This window comes from Lichtheimia ornata, assembly GCF_029851405.1.
Source record: "Lichtheimia ornata isolate CBS 291.66 chromosome Unknown scaffold00065, whole genome shotgun sequence".
NCBI classification, from domain to species: domain Eukaryota; kingdom Fungi; phylum Mucoromycota; class Mucoromycetes; order Mucorales; family Lichtheimiaceae; genus Lichtheimia; species Lichtheimia ornata.
Window position 1 is genome coordinate 161,686 of NW_026695385.1, and position 15,964 is coordinate 177,649.

Genomic DNA, 15,964 nt, shown 5'->3' on the forward strand with positions numbered 1-15,964 from the left:
AAGTAGCTTACTTTCCCCTTCTATCCACACGACTATACCCCATACTAACTACGCATGATAATGCACGACTCATTAAATGAATAGCTAGTGGTTCATCTAGTACTAAAAACAAATGAGTGCTTTGAATTGGAGGTACGTATCCTTGCTTACCATGCAAAGAGAATACACGTGATGTAAGTGCATTGGCAGAGGAGCATTCATTGGCTGCCTATAATTGGATAGTGAGTGGGTGTTTTTATCCCGCTCCACATTCAATGATGCCAATTCATATCTTTAGCTTTTCGCATCCATGTACAAGACGAGGCAGCTACTGTCTTTTGGAGCTTTACCTGTTACAGCGGGTGCAGCAGTTGCTGTAGCAAGGACAGGACCACCGGACACTGTCTACATCTCGGTCGCATTCTCATGTCTCGCCGCGTTCATGACCTGGAAGACATTACCACGGCTACGACAACCATTCTTGAATGCAAAACTCTCGGGCATCGATGTGCTTAAACGAAGTCGTCCAGTCATGTGAGTATGGTAATCCTTGAAGGCCGCCATAGATATCGATGGTGTTGCTGATACTCAATTGCTAGAGCTGAAGCCATGGGATTTCCAACAGCTGTCATTTATTTGATCACCATGTTCTGCTTTATGCCCTTTCCCTTTATAGGGTGGTTTGACGGTGAAGCGCGTTTATTGCATGAAGATGATCCCATGATTGGTACTTTTCCCTATCACAAGGTATGTATCTTTATTGTATTGTGTATCTCTTTATCTTCTCAACAACAATGAAACATGATCATGTATCTAGCTTGGTGAATTCCTCTCGGCTGTGCTTGCAATTCAATCCATGGTCCTCTTGGGGTTTGCAGATGATATCCTAGATGTACGATGGCGGTACAAGATATGGTTTCCAGCTGTAGCCAGTATTCCATTGTTGATCTTTTATTATACCAACTTTGGCGTTACACACGTTGTCATGCCCTTGCAACTGCGACCATTGCTAGGTGATCTCGTCGATCTTGGTAAGTCCGACACCATTTCCTATGCAAGGTATCCTTCGCTTACTTTATGATTAGGTGTATTATACTATGTATACATGTTGATGCTCGTTGTATTTTGCACCCATACCATCAATATCCTTGCAGGCATCAATGGGATCGAAGCTGGTCAAGCACTCGTGATTGCGATTTCAGTCCTCGTCAATGATTTGCTCTTTCTATTCAACAATTCAAACAAGGCGAGCGTCGAGGCTCATTTATTCAGTCTTTATTTCATGTTGCCTTTCATTGGGGTGACGAGTGCGCTCTTGTGGCATAATTGGTAAGTTTTCCCAGTGGTTGTTTATGGACTATAAGCTGACAAGGAGCGAAAAAGGTTCCCTGCTCGATTGTTTGTAGGGGATACGTACTGCTATTTCGCCGGCATGACATTTGCAGTAGTCGGTATCCTGGGCCATTTCTCCAAAACATTGGTCCTCTTTTTCATTCCTCAAATCTTCAACTTTTTATATTCGTGCCCACAGCTCTTTCGATTGATCGAATGCCCAAGACATCGCATGCCGCACTTTAATCCAACCACTGGAAAGCTCGAATGTAGTACAGTGACCTTTGATAAGAAGCCGATATCAAGATTAGGATCATGTGCATTGAAGATACTCTATGTGCTTGGATTGGTCAAAGTGATTCGAAGAGATGATCAAGGAAGGATATTGGAGTGCAACAACCTCACCATCATCAACCTGGTTCTATCAAGATTCGGCCCAATGACCGAGCGTAATACTACAAGAGCTGTACTATTCATTCAAATCTTGTGTAGTTTACTTGCATTCTTTATTCGATACAAGCTTGTCCAATATGTATATTAGAAAATAAAACTACTACGTGTAATATTGCATGAAAGGGAAGGTAGCCGGCGGTGTTACACACTTGAATGAAACCCAATTTGGTCTGAGGTGACTGTGATACGAAGCTGCCGGCAGGTTGACTCCACTTATCTCTCAGCATTGGCAATGTCGGATTACTCTGATCGTTCAGACCTTTCAGACGATGACACCAAACAACAGCAAGCTGAAAGTAGTGCTTCAGCAAGCGCTTCTGCTCCAAGAATCAAACTGAAACTACGTCTCAATGCGACAGCATCTTCAGCGTCCACCGTTAATGTTCCACCACCTCCAGCTGATTCCGACGACGATAGCAGCCATCGCAAAAAGAAGAAGCACAAGAGCAAGGATAAGAAGAAGCGTTCTCACAAGAAGCGTAAAAAGAGAAGCCAAGGCACGGATGATGATGATAACAGCAGCCTTACGCACCATTATGATATGGATAGCGATGTATACAACCACCGATCAAACACCAGCGACCTTGAAACAATGGATGATCAACAACAACAACAACACGCCTATTATGGTGGCAAACGACCTTTTTCAATGATCCAAGAAGAGGAAGAGAACGACAACAACAACAACAATGACAATGATCACGATGATTATCATGGTGGCAACATGGAAGAGGATATGTATCCACAGCAACACACGAGCACAGTACATCCAACCGATTATCATATGGCAACCGAAACGCATGATGAGCATGGATACGTAAAGACTGAATCAATGGATCACGTGATACATCCTACCAGCACATCCAATGGACGACACAAAAAGAGCAGGACGCTATCAAACGCATCATCAACAACCAAAGCTGCGCCAAAGAAACGAGGACGACCAGCAAAGAATAAGACACAACCCAAGCCTGAACCACGTATTGTTGATCAGCCCAAGAAAGATTTGAAGACTGTATGCAGCAAGCTTCTTGATTCATTTATAAAGTAAGTTGTATCTTGGCATCGTTGAAGGTGCATTTACTTATTCCTTGCATCTCTTATAGGAAAGATTCATATGGCATCTTCCATTATCCTGTGGATACCACACTTGTTCAGGACTATTTGGATATCATCAAGAACCCAATGGATTTTTCTACCATGAGCCAAAAGCTTGAGAATGGCAGCTATGAAGATTTGGAAAGCTTTAAGCAAGATGTGCTGCTTATCACTAGAAACTCTCGCACCTACAATGCACCACACACAATCTACGCCAAGCAAGCCGACCGAATTGAAGATTATGCCATCAAAGCGATCGACAAAGCCGCAAAGACAATCGTTTATGGCTCACCCCAGCAACAAGACAACACAACACCTTATACAGAGCAACATGGTTGGTCACCACGACGATTATCCAGCGTATCAGTATCACGCAAGGACTCGAATGTAAAGATGGAAGAAGAAGTGGATATCCTTGGACTCGATAATACCAGCAGCTATTCAGCAGCAGCACCTTCACGGAAAGCAAGTCGACCTATGCTTGACGATGTGGGCAGTTCAAGAGCAGTGACGCCAACCAAGAGCAGCAGCACAACCAAAAAGAAAAAGAAAAAGGTGACGGATGCCGGGGTTGTTTATAGCCCTGATGGATCTTTGGTGTCGATTGGTGGAGGTAAGTTGTTGTATTAAACAAGTATAGATGTATTCTTTTGTACTAAGTCCATTTTGCTATTTATGTATAAAACAGCGGACGTCTCGATGCTTATCCCACAAGAGCGCCACTTTGCATATTTACCTGAGATTACGACCACAAACTTACAAGCTTTACCCTCCGCTTTCTTCACCAATCGTAACACATATGACGAATGGTCGAGCAACAAGCATTTCATCCATCCTGCCAACTTTTGTGACTATGGTGCATTCACAGCGCTAGGCCAAGAGACACCAGGTGCATTCTATACAGCACAAGATGCTTGTTACATTTATCCATTGTATGGCGATGATCGAGGCGAGGCATACATTCGTAGCTTATGGGACTTTGTGGATGATCTGGATTTGAAGGACGTGGTGGATCAAAAAACACGACAATTGACTCGAGGCGCTTGGGATGTTTTGAAACAAGCCTTGAAGGGTCCAGAAAATGGGTCTGATGTTGATACCGAGTTTGGCACAATTCACGCCGCTGACTACAAACAAGCTTACGACAATGTGATGGAAGATAGTAAAGCTGCACCTTCATCTTCTTCTACTACTACTACGACTACCCCTACTCCTGCTCCTGCTGCTGCTTCATCCTCACAATAAAAAGGAAATGTCGTACATTTTCAAACAAGTGCAATGTGTGGAATGCATATGATTGTGTCTTTGTGTGTCCGCGTACACATGTCCGAATTCAGACAACATTGGATGGGTACGGTTACAGTGAATACTATTATGTTACACAACGGGTGCACCACCAAGTGAAACCAGAATTTAAGAGAGATCCTCGCAAGGAACACTGCCATTCACTGCTTTTTCCTTTCCTTTGTGCTTTAGGCATTGCAAGTTCCCACCCACCCACACATCCTCTTATCATGAAGTCTATTGTCGCTGCCATTGCCGCTTTGGCCTTTACCGTTGTCTCCGCTCAGGGACAAGTAGGCATTGTTTCGGTCACTTCCCCCACATCTGGTACCGTTTTCAAGGCTGGTGAGGATGCTCGTATCAGCTGGTAAGTGGAAAATTCCATGCTTGAAAAAAAAAAGATATTCATGGTCATTATCATCCTCCCTCAAGGATCAATGCCAATGTGGATACCATCTCCCAAATTGAACTTGCCAACGGTGACCCATCCAATCTTAACCACCTTAATGTGATTGCCACTGATGTCGATGCTGATTCTGGCGAGTACACTTGGTCTGTTCCTTCCGATATCCAACCTGGCACTGATTGTAAGTATACCAAAAAAGAGGAATTACAACTCATCTAACCACGTACAACATGATTCATGTAATAGATGCTTTGATCTTTGGTGATGGTGCTGATGTTGCTTATAGCCCTCAATTCACCATTGAAGGTGGCAATGGCACTTGTAAGTTGTGAGGTTAAAAATCTCTATTGTTGTATGTATATTAATTCTCTTTCATAATAGCCCCGACATCATCCGCTGCTGAATCTGGTGCAAGCAGCTCTGCAGCAGCTAGCAGCACAGCTGCTGAATCCTCTGCCGCTTCTTCATCGGCTGTTGCCTCAAGCACCTCGGAAGCCGCGTCATCCTCTGCTGCTTCAAGCTCCTCAGCTGCTTCTTCAGGTGCCAGCTCCTCACAATCAGCTAGTGAATCCGCCTCCTCTTCCGCTGGTGATGCTGAACAAACCGATGAAAGTGCTGCTATCAAGTCGCAACCTGCTGCTATGGCTGCTCTTGTTGTTGCCGGTGCTGCTGCCATTGCCATGGTCTAAAACAAGACTAGCCTTGTGCGATCTCAATCCTATTCACCTTGACAGCAAGCAAACCCTGTACTAGTAGCATTTGTCTTGGTCAACAATAATAATACATTTTAGTTCGTTTTTCATTCAACGCGTCTTTATTGTTACACAACTGAATATTAGGATTGCAAGTGACATGAATGTATATAGGGAGGGAAAAATGCCAAGGAGAATCAAAACGGGACGGCCCGAAAATTGCTCTAGAGAACAAGAAAGAGAAGACAATTGGTCTTATCAAGTTACTCTTTTACTCCATCTCAGGCATTTCATCGAACATCAAAGACCTTTTTTCAATCGGGGTTTGTGCTACGTGATGCAAAAGTGAGTGAGAAAGAAGAGCGATGGACCAACAGACGAGCGATTCATCATTATCAAGCCTATGTCTTCGACCATCACGTTGCTCTTCACTGTGATCCCTCCTTTTTCTCTATCGAATCTCGCTATCCTCATTATATCGCCTTTGGAGTCTTGATCTTCGCTTTCGATTCTTATCAGGAAGCTATCGACTGCTACGATGACATACATGATCATGTCTCTTCTCTTCTCGATGAAAATATACTCTCACACGACAAATTACAGCATTAAATGAGCTACCACCACAATAAACTCCATAGACGAGAGACAAGAGACTGTTTATTGCTATATCGATATAGTCTACAAAGCCAGAGAGGAAGCAGCTGTCGTATAAAAAAGCCCGAGTGGATGCACCATGAAGGCGATAATAGAAGAGAAAAAAAAAGTGTAATGGAATCTAACTCGTGGCACCCGACACATTGAGGAAGAGCCTCGAATATGCCTATGGGAGTATGAACAACCGGCCCCATCACTGTTCCAATGTATACAGCAATGAGGGGCAATTGGATTGAAGCCTGGCTAATAGTAAACTAAAGACCCAAGCAACCAAAACAACTGCAACTTCACGAATGAACAACCAATCGTCCAAAGACCCAAGCGCCTCTGAGTATATAGCAACCAGCCCCATCGCTGTTCCAATGTATACAGCAACGAGGGGCAATTGGATTGAAGCCTGGCTAATAGTAAACTAAACACCCAAGCAACCAAAACAACTGCAACTTCACGAGTGAACAACCAGCTGCGCAAGGAAACAAGGACAAGAGAGGATTACGTGGCGCTTTTATGTGTTCCCAGAACCATGGCAACACTCCTATAACTCCGATCGTTCAAGCTTGTTCGCATTTTTGATTGACTTGAAAGCTTTATCGGGCTTTGCTATTTGCACCATGTCGCTTGCACCATCCTTTATTGGAAGCACAATTGCGCAATGCCATGGGATTGGCTGCTGATATCAAAGGCGATCCGATCATTCTCGCTGCTTACCGAACAGGCATACCAATATTGAAAGTAGGTTGACAACATCATGGTAAGACACCTTTTTAATAACGGGGATGTGCATTAGGCGTGCAAGTAATTGATTTTCTTGATAGATTACATCACCTGCATTAGGCGTACAAGTGATTGATTTCATTGATAGATCACCCGCCCTAATTTAGACGATGTATGCATACACAACATTAGACCTAGGCCCTTCAGGCTTAATCCTGGTATATGCGCCCTCATCACTTTATCAGCTCATATGCGTCAATTTATCGATCCATTATCCCCAACAGACAAATACCCACGCCAACAATGCACAATAAAAGGATGTTGTCGCCACCCATCCTACTCCCACACGTCTCTGTCCTCTCTCCTCCTTCTTCTTTGATTGCTTACAAGGCCATAATTTCCAAGACTTTGTACGTATGCCCATTCCTCGCAAGCTTTGTGAACAAGCGCTGATCTTTGTTGTCATTCATAGTGCTTTACTTTCATACTACTCTCATTGCCGTTTGTATTGCGATATTGTATTCTTGTAATGAGGTAAATCCTGATCATGTTATTTGAAGAGTCACTACTCATACATGCTACCTTGTTACTTTCGATAGATATAGCTATCTCCCATGATGCATCTTTTGGTTACGGTGCCATGGTCTACGTACGTCGGTGCTGAAGTTGACATGGTGCATTTGACATGGTGCAAATAGCAAAGTCCGTTTTATCGGCTGCCAATGTTTTGTGAACTTGTTAACCATGCACCATCAAAGATAAAGGCTATCCGCACCCATGCACTGGTGTTTCAGGTAATAATTCCTCAAGAAGGTTGTATTGACAATGACAATCTAACAGCTAAATCAGGTCTACAAGTGGATCACCTTATCATGGATTTACTCCAAGGAGATGTATGTCGTGTGAGCAGACTGGAAAGATGGCTCAAATACCCGATTTTTCCCAGAGCGCTTCATATGCGAATTTGTCCCAATGGCACAAATTGCATCTAACGCCAAAATATCAATGGAGCAAGTTCAGCGGGGAAGTTGGCATGGAATGCACACTACAGCAAAACAATCAAAAACGCCAATGATAAAGCCATCCAATTATATCAAAGCTCCCATCCGCACATATTCAACATTCCCAGGAATGACTTGTAAATACCTTCACCATCATTGTCTGTATATCCATTTGTACATATCAATGTGATACGTATTAATAGGTAGACAGAGATCGAGGAAAAGAGCGAGTCGGGCGAATCGGTTATCTCATTCACACGCCTATTTGAATAACCCTAAAATCCTATATCTCACACACACACACACACTCTCTCTCTCTCCCTCTCTCTCTTTTTCGCTCTTTTCTTTTGCATAGACCCATTGACAATGAAATGTAAATGAAAGAACAAGCTACATCAAGTTGTGTTTTTAAAAAGGTGCTTCTAGCCCCAATGACATGGTCCGTGCATAAAGTGATAACACCATGTTGAGCTGTGTGTGCTTCCAAAATTGCCAATTTGGTTGGTGCCTCGTATCATTCATTCATTCCCCATATTTGATTGTCTCGAATTGAATCATCATTACTGCCTCCTGCAAGATTTAGTGAGTGGATCATGCATAACATGCTATCCTATTAGAGCAAAAACGCACCAGATTTGGCAAGTTGTAAACGACGATGATGCTATGGTATGAGTGTGTGTGTGTGGTTTGTGTGGTAGTGATGTTGATCAACTCCGGTGATAGTGGTACGCCCTTCAACTTTTGTTGACGTTCTCCTCCAAGCACCATTCCCTCCACCCCCACCTGCCTACTCTCCTCTTGCTCATTTGCCACTCTATTTTCCCTTGAACTCGTCAATGGATGCCAACAAAAACATTCAGAGCTACTTGAGCCGGCATCACATTACTGAAAATCGTCAAGAGACTGAAAGAAGGTAACGGCAACCAGGTCATGACGTGCCTTGACAACAGCCATTTGACAACGTTACACCTTTCAGGGCGCGTGCATTGCAACAATTACGTGGCCTGATCCCTGAGCTCATATCGCGCATTACACAAACCTCTTCTGTCAAGCGAGACAACTTTGAATGTCAACTACAGCCGTTTGGTTCCTATGGTCTCGGCGGCTATATCACTGGAGCCGACATTGATCTAGTCTTTCTTGGTGCAGCACCTGTACGCCGAAAACAATTCTTCAGCATCTTTCCTCAATTATTGAAAAGAACATCTCGAGTTGCCAACGTCGAAGTAAGTCATCATCCATCATCAACAAGAAGATTGTCATAAATCATCTTACATATACATGTCTTCTTTTTTGTAAAGGTCATACGACGTACAGCTGTACCTATCATCAAGTTTGTTTTGGATGGATTTCCAGTATGTGTGGTTGATCACGATGGCCGTGAATGGATGGCTCATTCATATGTATTCGGTAGATCGACATATCCTTTGCCAATCTCCGGGCCAACACAGTCCCAGCAGGCATCAACTTGTTGGATGATAACCTACTTTATGATTTGGATCCCGTATGCGTAGCAAGTTTGGATGGTAATGATTGGGGAGGGAATCATCAAAATGAACATTGACTGATGGAGGATGACAATGAAAATAGGTCCACGGACACAACAATTTATCATGAACAATGTTCGACGGCAACATGTATCAGCATTTCAAATCGCTCTTCAAGTCATCAAGTATTGGGCAAACCAACGATGTCTCTATGGAAAGCAGATTGGCTACTTGAATGGCAGCACATGGACCTTCCTTCTCCTCAAGACATACCTGTTATCCAATCTGGATGCTCCCATGACTGCAGAGACCCTTATATCCGCTTTTTTCAAAACATGGTCAAAATGGGATTGGCGTCACCCTGTCATGCTCACAAAGACAATTCCGACTCTTGGGAACAAGTCACCGGATTATCAAATGATGGTAAGGTTGATATACAAAAGGATCCACAATGTCGATTGTAACCCAAAGTGTGGTTAGACGGACTTTCAAGATGCATATATGCCGATTGTCTCACCATGCTATCCGGTATGCAGTGCGGCGCCCTTTGTCACAAAGTCAACGCGGCAGGTGATTGTGCAAGAGCTTCAGCGTGGTATGTAAAAAGTAGCGTTCATTGTTCTTTTGTTTCATTGTTACTCAACCACCCCCCCCCCGTTCAATTCCACAGCATGTGATATAGTAGAGTATGCTATGGGTGATGCCGATCTTATGTTGGATTTACTCTTTCGCAAGCTGGTGTTCTTTAACCGATTCCACCATTTCCTACAAATCATCATTACAGCAGAAACGCTCAAAAGCAAAGATACATGGTAATTTGGATTATGGAATCATTCGACGACATCATAGTAATGAACGCATCATCTAGGATCCGGAAAATGGCATGCAATATCCCCATGTTTTTACAAATGTTGGAAGGCAATCCGCAATTGGCCCAGATCCATCCATATACCAAGGTTTATTCACAGCTATTCCATTATCGAACGGATCAAGGACGTATGGCTCTTGAGGATGGCAATTTCGAACAAGAGAGTGATTATCGAGCAGGCACATTGAAACCTGGATCATTACACGTTGTATGCTATTTAATCGGTCTCAAACCACAAACACACGATGGTAAGAGTGACACTGAAGCAAGGTGATTGGATGGATTTTATAACTTTTGAATGTATAGGATACCCGGTCATTGACATTTTCCAGCCAGTGGATGATTTCCTCAGAGAATTGGATGGTAAAAGGAACGAAAAGGATCAGGATGTGACGTTTGCAGTAAAAGCAATCAAGAGGTATGAAGATTTAATGTTTATTTGTATGCAAGAAATTGATTTGCTGTTTACCCATGCTAGGAAAGAGGTACCAGACTGGATAAGGACATATGACCAATAAACGACATTTCCTTTTACATAATTCAGCAATAATGGATAGATGAAAAAAGAGAGAAAGAGAGCAAGAGAAAGAGATATATACAATAAGGGTAGCGTCTTGGGAAGGGTGATAGAGAGAGAGAGAGAGAATGCGATTGTATTGCCTCTATGAATAGACAACATCATGGTGGTGATGATGATGATGGTGATAATAATAATGATGATGAACGAGATGGTGATCTAAATGCTTGTATCAAACGATAGTCAACATTCGGAGTGATTGCGTAATAGAAGGACCAAGATGTTGTGCACGTCGCTTGGCTGATGGTAATGCCACCGCACTATCACATGCCGATCGTTTCACAAGGCTGTTTGCTGGTGATAGTGTCTTTTCATTGGTGATGGGTGTAGATGTCGTTGTCGTTGTTGTATTGCTTCTTGGCATGATGGGTTGCTGTTGTTGTTGTTGTTTCACGCTTTGGCGTTTCAATGCAGGTGGTAAAGCATCTTTATCATCGTCAGCAGTGATGGAATGATGAGAACGTTTTGTTCCGCTGATTCTGATGGCATTCATTGAAGAGACGAGTGGTGAAAGAGTAGATGGTGATGATGGTGATGATGATGCATGAATGGATGATTCGGACTTGTTGATGCGGTGTTGCTTGGATACGTCGTCGTTTGTCGCATCGTCTGCAGATTGTGCATGCATCAGCATTTCACAATGTTTGACCCATTCAAGATAGTAGTCTTGTGATACATGAAGCTTGTAGTCAAGAATGAACATCATTTCACGTTCCACCTTGTTGAGATCGGATAAAGGAATCTTGCTATATTCTGCCCATGCCTGAACGTGACAATGAAAGAACGTTAATATCGTTGTACAACATGATAATATGACCCCCAACCAATTAGCCTACCTTGGAGTCGTATGTTGTATCCTCTAAGAATTTAGACGCAAGCATCAAAACCACCGTAAAAAGCCGAGTATCCTTCCATGTCCATGGTGCTTTGTCAAGGGGAACCGTAACTCGTAAACGAAAAAGATATAGAAGTGCAAGGCGTACGGAAGCACATGAACTCTTGGTGATTGTGATGAGCCGGTTGCAAAAGAAGAGCAAGTTCCAGTGTTGTGTTGTCTTTTCGCATTTGTCGATAGTGGACCAAGATTCAGTGCTAGACCTTAATCCAGAAATGACGAGTACCGCCAGCTGAGCAAGTTGATAAGAGTCGTTTGAAGACAATGAGCTGGGGCGAGTCATTGTGATCCTTGGTTGGTCAGGAAGAAGAAGAAGAGGGGAGGAGGGGGGGTGGAATGGGTATGTGTGTATAGGTAGTGTATGTGTGGGTGGATTTATGTAGTATTAGGTAGAAAAGGAAGGAATGTGTTGAATATTTTTCGGTTCAGCCATGATGTCGTGTACCACACAACCCCCTTCTTTATCAACATGGACACCTTTATTCACATCCCGACATGTCAATCACCATAACCCCTCTATGCTACTACACTACTACTACTGCTACTACTAAAACTACATGTCATAATACTCAGTGGATGATACTTGGGAGAACATGCGACGAGAGACAACTCGAAACCGCTTCTTTTTGCTGGTGCTGTTGTTATTGTTGTTGCCAATCTTTCCTACCATTGAGATGTTGTAATAATATGCTTGAGCATTCACGACTACTGTAAGCATGGCACCATTCCTGCTAGATCGAATAAACTGAAAGATGGGTTGAAAGGCGCCTGATGATGCTGGTTCGTCGTTTGTAATGTCGCAATCAAATAACTCCACTTTGGAAAGCATAGGAAGTCGAATCAATGGCATCAGATCTTTAAACTCCATGTAGCGTGTGGAAGCCTTGAGGGATAGATGGGTCAACTTGGATTCAAACATACAATCTGAAAAACATGCCACGCCTTCCTCACTGATCCGATGAGGGTAGTTGCCAAATGAAAGACGCTGAAGGCTGCTGCTGTATTGGGCTGCACACAAAATCTTGTCATCCACTTCTCCTATGATGGTAACATCTGACAATGCTCGTGCTTGGCTGAAAAAGGTCCTGATACCCCGAATCGAACATTGACGCCAATTAATTGTGCCGATATCAAGTTGTCTCAATCGTTCAAGGGATGCAAGCGCTTCAAATACCACATGATGGTTGACAGTCGTACTTCGTAAATACACCACCTCCAGTGCTTGCAATGATCCAAGTAATGATGCGAGTTGGATGGCTGTTAATAATGCAGGTTGCTTGGCGCTGTCAGTATTGCCTTGATCCAATGTAAGATGAAGATTAGAAAGGTTGTTTGATCGAACAAGTGAAAGTAACATCAAACATGCTGCATAGCTTGACCTTGAGTATTCATCTTCGTTCCCATCCGGTGTTGATGTGCTGGCGGTGTTGTGGATATTGACTTGGAATGAGTAAAGGGTGCTGCCGTGTTTGTTGATCAACCGCCGTAATGATCGTGTGGGTGTCGTTGTATGTTGTACATCGTGGCAAATCTCCCTCAAGCCAACAGTAGTGGTATTAGAGGCGATACCAGCAGGTGAAATAATGCTTCCAGCGATGTCTCTGTTGTCCATCCATGTTTTAAATGCGAGCTTCGATAACTTTGGACATCGGTCTTCAAGCGTATCTAACAATCGGTCCATCCACCGTTGATCATGAATGTAACTTGAGGGATCGAGAGTAAGTTTTTCAAGATCGGGACAATGATACAACAGTTGAGGAAGCATATGTGTCAAGGAGGTCGTCATGAGGCAGAGCTGTTTGAGATGGAGAGGGGATTCAAAATGGATATCAGTGTGTGGCGATGTTGGGGTGGTAGCAGAGGGATTGATGATGATCCTAATATCACATACAAAAGATTCAAGATTAGGACAAAGTTGAAAAATGCCCATCAACCAACTAATACTGGTACTATCAAAATGGCTTGCCATTTGACATATGCGGATATGCTTGAGTGCCGTTGCGTTCAGCATCATCAGATCTTGTAGTCCACGTTGACTTCCCATTTGTGCCGTGATGTCTACAAAGTAAGGGATATTAGCCATCAAAAGAACAAAAAAACCTCCATGAGATAAATAACATTTACCTATTGTCTCCACCTGGTTCCAATTGTATTTGACAATATCCTTCAAAGCATCACGCATCATGGTCTTTTCACGAATGGCAAACTTCACCTCACGCACCTTGTCGCCGGGGATATTGGACAAGACAACATCCTTGTTGCGTATGGCTGCACCATCAAGCTCGATTGAACGCCACATGCCAGGCCATCCTGATAGCAAATCACGACGCCAAGCTTTGCATGTAGCTGCAAGTTGTATGCGCGTGGATACAGGTACCATCTCAAATATCTGCGATACAATGTCAAAGGGGAGCGTTTTCTTGGGTGCCTTGGGAACCTCTTGTTGCTGTTGTTGCGGTGCATCGTCGACTTGACAACCAGTCTCCTTGGCAACGGAACAAAGTTCTTCGTATCTGGTATCGTGCTCATCCACATTGGCACATCCAATTTCATATGTCTCGAGTGCTTCCTTCAAATGGCCTTGGTTCACAAGAATATGGCCTGCCAACAAATAGGCATTCACATCGGTCGGGCAAAGTCGCATAACTTGTTGTAAGTCCTCCAGCGCATCACCATGGTTACCAGCCAAGTAACGTATCGTTGCTCGCTTCAATAAATAGAACCAATCGCACCGGTCTATAGCACGCAACATGTCTGTGTATAGTTCTTCGGCAGATCTATAACGCCCGTCTTCAGCAGCTTCGACACCGTAATCATCGAGCCGTTTCAAAAGATCCAGTAGATCAGCATGCTCCTGTAGCACCTGCGTACAAATGCCGGGAATGGAGCTCTTGGTTGTTGCATTGTGCGAAGACATTGTGCTGTTACAGCAATGCCTGTCAAAAGAGTGCAAAAAGTGGAGCGAGAAAGAATCCGGACAGCGTACCTTTCCTTCGCGTATAAGATCAAAAAGTAAGCCCGCCAATGCGCTGCATAATTCACACCCACCCTTTCTCCCTTATAAATTGTACACACACATACACACACTTCCATTCATGACCTTTTTTCAACCCATTCATAAGGATAACAAGTACACGTTACGTCCCTCACATAGCCTATTGTCTAATCTGCAATCAATAAATGAAGGAGTCAAAAGCCTTGTACAAAGAAAAACTGGATAATGATAACACCTCCCTATAATCAATCATCGTTTAACATGGTATTAGATCAATCAATTAATCAATCATGTGTTTGAACGGGCCTCAATTGTTCCTTGTGATTGGAAGTATGACCATAAGTTAATGCTATTCAACATCTCTGTGCCGTGGACGAAGTTGTTGCTCTATCAAGAACTAGAGATACAGCATGTTTATCAGTTCTTTTTGTAGAAAGAGACGACTGGGATAAGCAAAAGCAGAGTAAATGGCTGCCTACTACGTTATTGAGCTCAAGATGGTGAAATAAGATTACTTTTATATCAATTGTAAATTTAGAGATACAAGTGCCTTTATGTTTTACATTTGCTGTAAGCGTGATGCTATATGAAAGGTGGTCTTTGTTCATTGTGAATTAGCTAGACCCTGATAGAGCGAAAGATGCGCAGGGGAGTGTGTGTGTAACAGATCAAAGAAGATACGACTAAAGGATATGATGCTTTATAAACTATTCAATAAGGCGTAAACTGGCAGTTAACATGCACTTCTATCCATTCGCAGCCTTTGTCAATTCCGTAGCAATGGAACGAGGCGCCTGCTCCGGACATTTATTTCCATGATTCAATTATATAGGTACGAGTTGATTTGGCTGAGATACGGTCAAAGAGAGGGTACATGATTCTACACATACAGCATGGTCGATCTACCTCAACTGATGTTTCTTTGTTTGATCGTAGGTCAGCCAAATCAGCTCGGATCAAGCTACTTGAATCATGGAAATGAATCTCTGCAGCAGGAGCATCATTCCCATGTAGTAGATTTCGCAACAATGCTGTCGGGAAAAAAGTGGCTGTTAGCTGCCAATGTATGACCTGAAAACGAGGTATGCATACCTGTCATGCATTGTCCCTGAAGTCCAAACTTTTTAACCCAGTTACACAAACACGTCCCTCTGCATCTTTTGCTCTGCCACGGTCCAGCTACTTCACAATGAACAAAGACCACTCTTCATATAGTATCACGCTTACAAACATAAAGGTGCCTGTATCTCCAAACTTTACAATGAAACGTGGGGTTTTTATTAGAGCAATGGACTCGGCTTGGCCAACAGCACCTTGTGTGAAAGTTTCACGTTCAATGTCGCAACTAGCCCAAAAAATATTTTTTGGTCGTCGTCGTCGAAGAGGTCGACCCCCAGATCCAGTTTGGCTGGTAGCGCCATTGCGAAATCTGGGATTGGCAAGCTTGATCGTGAAACTTGCACCCAAGGTGCAGTTGGCCAGGCCGAGCCCATTGCTCTAATAAAAACCCCACGTTTCATTGTAAAGTT

The 15,964-nt window shown here is 43.3% G+C and overlaps 6 protein-coding genes across 6 annotated transcripts; 4 read left to right on the forward strand and 2 right to left on the reverse strand.

The window, feature by feature from the left end:
• Positions 1-289: 289 nt before the first annotated feature.
• On the forward strand, positions 290-1,852 carry O0I10_010168 (uncharacterized protein; the record flags this gene model as incomplete). The annotated part of the gene is made up of 5 exons (XM_058490151.1): positions 290-513; positions 579-726; positions 797-1,010; positions 1,065-1,308; positions 1,363-1,852. The coding sequence occupies 5 exons, from the start codon at positions 290-292 to the stop codon at positions 1,850-1,852; spliced, it is 1,320 nt and encodes a 439-aa protein (XP_058339134.1).
• Positions 1,853-1,996: 144 nt separating this feature from the next.
• Positions 1,997-4,107, forward strand: O0I10_010169 (uncharacterized protein; the record flags this gene model as incomplete). Its single annotated transcript, XM_058490152.1, has 3 exons — positions 1,997-2,811; positions 2,871-3,475; positions 3,551-4,107. The coding sequence occupies 3 exons, from the start codon at positions 1,997-1,999 to the stop codon at positions 4,105-4,107; spliced, it is 1,977 nt and encodes a 658-aa protein (XP_058339135.1).
• A 269-nt stretch (positions 4,108-4,376) lies between these two features.
• On the forward strand, positions 4,377-5,241 carry O0I10_010170 (uncharacterized protein; the record flags this gene model as incomplete). Its single annotated transcript, XM_058490153.1, has 4 exons — positions 4,377-4,513; positions 4,579-4,733; positions 4,799-4,873; positions 4,934-5,241. The coding sequence occupies 4 exons, from the start codon at positions 4,377-4,379 to the stop codon at positions 5,239-5,241; spliced, it is 675 nt and encodes a 224-aa protein (XP_058339136.1).
• Positions 5,242-8,449: 3,208 nt separating this feature from the next.
• Positions 8,450-10,486, forward strand: O0I10_010171 (uncharacterized protein; the record flags this gene model as incomplete). The annotated part of the gene is made up of 10 exons (XM_058490154.1): positions 8,450-8,526; positions 8,590-8,839; positions 8,915-8,968; positions 9,028-9,139; positions 9,204-9,523; positions 9,581-9,695; positions 9,771-9,912; positions 9,969-10,216; positions 10,275-10,386; positions 10,447-10,486. 10 exons carry the CDS (start codon positions 8,450-8,452, stop codon positions 10,484-10,486), a joined length of 1,470 nt encoding a protein of 489 aa, XP_058339137.1.
• Positions 10,487-10,717: 231 nt separating this feature from the next.
• O0I10_010172 (uncharacterized protein) lies at positions 10,718-11,723 on the reverse strand (the record flags this gene model as incomplete). The annotated part of the gene is made up of 2 exons (XM_058490155.1): positions 10,718-11,308; positions 11,382-11,723. The coding sequence occupies 2 exons, from the start codon at positions 11,721-11,723 to the stop codon at positions 10,718-10,720; spliced, it is 933 nt and encodes a 310-aa protein (XP_058339138.1).
• Positions 11,724-11,993: 270 nt separating this feature from the next.
• Positions 11,994-14,357, reverse strand: O0I10_010173 (uncharacterized protein; the record flags this gene model as incomplete). The annotated part of the gene is made up of 2 exons (XM_058490156.1): positions 11,994-13,498; positions 13,565-14,357. The coding sequence occupies 2 exons, from the start codon at positions 14,355-14,357 to the stop codon at positions 11,994-11,996; spliced, it is 2,298 nt and encodes a 765-aa protein (XP_058339139.1).
• Positions 14,358-15,964: the final 1,607 nt, after the last annotated feature.